The 4,484-nt window shown below is 34.1% G+C and overlaps 1 protein-coding gene across 1 annotated transcript; it reads right to left on the reverse strand.

Moving 5' to 3' along the window:
* Nucleotides 1–2,184: 2,184 nt before the first annotated feature.
* LOC8262655 (pentatricopeptide repeat-containing protein At1g08070, chloroplastic) lies at nucleotides 2,185–4,232 on the reverse strand. Its single transcript, XM_015719304.3, has one exon. It carries the CDS (start codon nucleotides 4,230–4,232, stop codon nucleotides 2,349–2,351), a length of 1,884 nt encoding a protein of 627 aa, XP_015574790.1. The 3' UTR covers nucleotides 2,185–2,348.
* Nucleotides 4,233–4,484: the final 252 nt, after the last annotated feature.

A 4,484-nucleotide genomic window follows, 5' to 3' on the forward strand; every position in this document is an offset into this window, starting at 1 on the left:
TTGGATTACAGTGTTTAGGTTCCATTTAAGTATTGTTGATTTGATAATTAATTAGTATAATATATTTACTACAATTAGTTTTTTGTGAGATCAGAGTGTCTTTTTGCAGTATTCTTATATGGTTTGTGCACTTGCAAGAGCTATTTTTGAGTCTATCAATGTAATGACTCAGAACAAAATCAGATGAAATATTATTCGCTTTAGCCCATACTGGCTTTACGATTTTATTTTCTTGGCAGATTCGAGAACTTTACAAGGGTCACCGACTTTAAAATTTCTTTAAATTCAACACATTTAACTTTGGAGTTGCTACAACTCCACATATTGTGATTTTATTGTCAATCAATTAAAATGAGAATATTATATCATACTATTAGATAAAAAATTATTATTTGATATCGCAAGACACTAGTGTCATAAAAAAATCTTCAATAAAAAATAAATTTAATATTTTTTTCAATAAATGAATAATATATTCATTCAATGAAAAAAAATCAATTTTAGAAAAGTGATTGAAAAATATTCATTTATCTCTTTCTTATAACTTGTATTGCTGAATTTATTACCTGCATTACATGTAATCGATAAAGAGAGCAATCTACTACCCTATTATTAGGTATCTAATGGTTGTGAGTAAAATTTAATAAATCTCAAAATATTCATAATATTGATCTCATATGACACCAAATTAATTTCTCTAGGCAAAATATAAACTATAATATTTATTTCTTTAAAACAAAACCAATTCCATATTGGGTATTATACCAACAAATTTCAACAAAGAAAAAAAAAACAATGTTCCTAATTTTCCTATATACATTTTCAATATGAATCTTGTAACATCAGTCAATTCTCTGAGTCCATTTGAAAAGCAGTGAAATTACAGTTTACAAATAAATGACCAATTGTTTATGAGATTAGAGTTACATAAGACAATATTCCTTTTCTATAGTCTAATCAACCTTTTCTTAAACCCCTACCATATAAAGAAATTCCGATCGGGAATATGTTGATATTCTTAAATAAGAAAAACCAATTATCTCCATCTTCATATTACTTCATGTAATAGAAATTGTAAATCCTTTCATCATTAGATAAAAAAAAATATGAAAATATTTTTGATATGTAAGCTTTAGGTAAAAAGATCGTTATGTCCACGCTCCTGTAATATTCCTTTCCTATCTCCATATTGAAGTTCTCCTATAGTAGTCCTAGTTTATAGATAAACTTAAAAGTTTAATATTACTTATTTCTAATCTTGATTTATAAATAAACTTAAAAAACTTATTTTTAATTTTGATCACCAGATAATGAAACTGATAATCTGTTAAAAATTGGTTGTCCAATTTTAATAGGTTATCCTAAAATCCATAAAACAGATTACTTTAATATTATTTTTGATTGAAATCCATACAATTTATAGAATAAGATTAATTTAGAATCTTACATAATCAAATTTGTAGAATTAATTATAGTTAAATTAAATTCTAACTAAATAGGTAGAAATTTTTTAATGAATACGCCAATACATTTCAAATACTAAAATATTTATTTTAATTTTATTATTTCAATTTACTTTCTCTCAAATAAAATAAATTTTTTAATGAATTTCAATTGAACACAATATTAATATTTATCAGAAAAAGATTTAATTAATTAGATCAACACTAGTTTTACGAAATTTAAAATATTCAATAAGTTATAATGCTCCGTCTGTTTATGAAAAATAATTTTCTTTTAGAAAAAAGCATTTTCTTTGAAAAAAAATTTTCAAAAAAAATAATATTTTCAGCCATTGGGTTGCAATATTAAGAACCATTTGAAAAATATTTTTCAATATTTAACTAAAGTTTAAATTTGTTTTTTTTCTGAAATAATAGTATATACTATCATATTTCATGAGTATTGAACTTGGTTTGTTGAGCCTATAAATAATTATGGACAAATAAGTAAAAGAGGAAATTGTATCTATTTTTTTTCATGTCTTTATATTTAACAATTCTTTTTGAAGCGGGGAGGGGGTGAGTCGCTGATGATCTAGCCACCCCCCAACTATGGTCTATCATCAAGTCACAGCTATTTTATTGTCTGCAACTATACTATGATATTTTCATTTATCCGAAAATCCGTCGTAAGTACTGTTGGTTACTTTTACTCGACTTATTTTCTCTTGGAAAAACAATATTTTCGGCGAACAAACGGAGCCTAGTCCACTTCTTTTATAATATTGGAATTGCTTATCATCTAAAGAAAACTAAAGCAAACAAGTAGAGATATATTACCTTCTATAAAAAGTAGGTAAAAATGATGACATCTATCTGCCCTAGTTGTGCTTGTATGTGTATACATCAACAAATTGCAATTCTGTGGCTTAATTCATAGTTTCTCAAGTGATGGGTCATTTCTTGCAGCAACTTATTTACCTCTCTACTTTTGGGGTGTGATTTTTCACCCTTGCGAAATTCATGAACCATACCATCAACTTCAATTGAACTACACCCTGGAGTTTTCTTTATGTTGTTTTGTTTCATTGCCTTTCTCCACTTCAATGCATCCCTCCATCTATTTGCGGAGGAATATATGTTGGACATAAGTATATATGCACCATCTCGCTCAGGTTCCATTTCAATAAGTTTTTGGATTACAGTTTCCCCAAGTTCAACCTTTGCATGAATCTTACAAGCTCCAAGTAGTGATCCCCAAACAGAAGCATCAGGTACAATTGGCATTTTATTTGTGAAGGCTTCTGCCTCGCTTATTAGTCCAGCACGGCCCAAAAGGTCAACCATACAACCATAATGCTCTGTTTGAGGTTGTAGGTGGTAGAGCCTCGACATGTCCTGAAAATGTCTTCTCCCTTCCTCTAGCAGTCCTGCATGACTACATGCAGAAAGTACGCCGACAAGTGTTACATGGTCTGGCCGTACTCCCATTCTAGGCATCTCAGAAAAGATCGCCAATGCTCTGTCTGCTTTTCCATGCATTGCGAAGCCAACAATCATGGCAGTATATGAATAAACATCTTTGCATTTCATGGCTTGGAACACCATAAAGGCTTGATCTATGCTTCCACACTTGGCATACATATCCACTAGTGCGTTCGCAACATACCCATCCGCCTTCATATGATTTTTATCGATATAGGAATGAACCCATTTTCCTAATTCGAGATCTCCAAGATTGGCACATGAGTTCAACACACCAACCAAAGTAACAGAATCAGGCTTGAGACCCATCGTTTGCATCCTGCGAAACATGTGCAGTGCCTCTTTGAATAGTCCTTGGTGAGCCAGACCCGATATCATGGAATTCCAAGAAACTAGGTTCTTGACAGGCATGAGATGGAACAGCTGACGAGCCAAGTGAGGTTGGCCGCACTTTAAGTACATATCTAGCAATGCATTGCCAAGGAAGACATCGGAGTGAACATCAAAAAGATGGTGATCCATATAAGCGAGAATCTTCTTGCCAAGAGTAAAATCTCCCAATTGAGAGCATGCAGAAAGGACAACGACCAGAGTCATGCGGTCGGCTGTGCAATTCATGCGAAAGAAAGCGGCAATAGCTTCAGAGGGATAGCCCATCTTGGAATATGCTTGGATAAGAGTGGTCCAGGAGATCAAATCCCAGTGAGGACCCTGGTCGAACACCTTCTCGACAGCTTCGATGAACCCAGAAACTGCATAGAACCTCATAAGAGTGTTCTTGACGAAGAGATTGGAAGATAGACCGGTTTTGATGGAATGAGCATGAATTTGGAGGGCCTCAATGAAAGCATGGGACTGGGAGCAGGCTTTGAGAAGGTAAGGAAGTGTGTAAGTGTCAGGTGAGAGGCCAATGAGCAGCATTTGTCGATACAAGCTGAAAATATGGGTGAAGGTGTTGTTGGAAGTCGAGAGGGACTGTATGATGGCATTGAAAATGTAGACAGGGTTTTGGTGGCAAAAGTTGGCAAGGGAGGAGGCGTACCAGAGGTTCTGGATGCTGTCAGCCAAATGAACATCTTGTTGAAGGAGGGAAGTGATTTTGGTGCAAAGGCTTATTATTGGAAGAGTAGTAGTACTTCTAGTAGTATTGGCTTTGATAATTGAGGCGTGAATTTGTTTAATTTCTCGCACTGATTTGCATGAAGAAAGTAGCAGCAGCTGAGGGAATTCGTGAAAATTTGCACTGGAACCAGCAGGAGCAATGAATTGGAAGGGAGAGGGAGAGGGAGAGGGAGAGACCACCATTTTACTTTAGGAATAGAAGGAGCAAGGAAGACGCACCGTTGCACTTGCCAGCAGCAGCAGCTTAATCTTCTTATCTGACCTGTTGGACCAATGAAGTGATAAGTGGATGATGGGCTTTGGGCCTGGCAGACCCATCATCATCCTCATCAAAATTCAGTACTCCTCTAAATTAATCACTCAACAGGCGACTCTCATCAGATTACCAATTGCAACGGACCACCAAGTCAGCTGCTAAATGCTTAATTTTAACAA

The sequence above is a fragment of the Ricinus communis genome, chromosome 3, assembly GCF_019578655.1.
Source record: "Ricinus communis isolate WT05 ecotype wild-type chromosome 3, ASM1957865v1, whole genome shotgun sequence".
Classification (NCBI taxonomy): domain Eukaryota; kingdom Viridiplantae; phylum Streptophyta; class Magnoliopsida; order Malpighiales; family Euphorbiaceae; genus Ricinus; species Ricinus communis.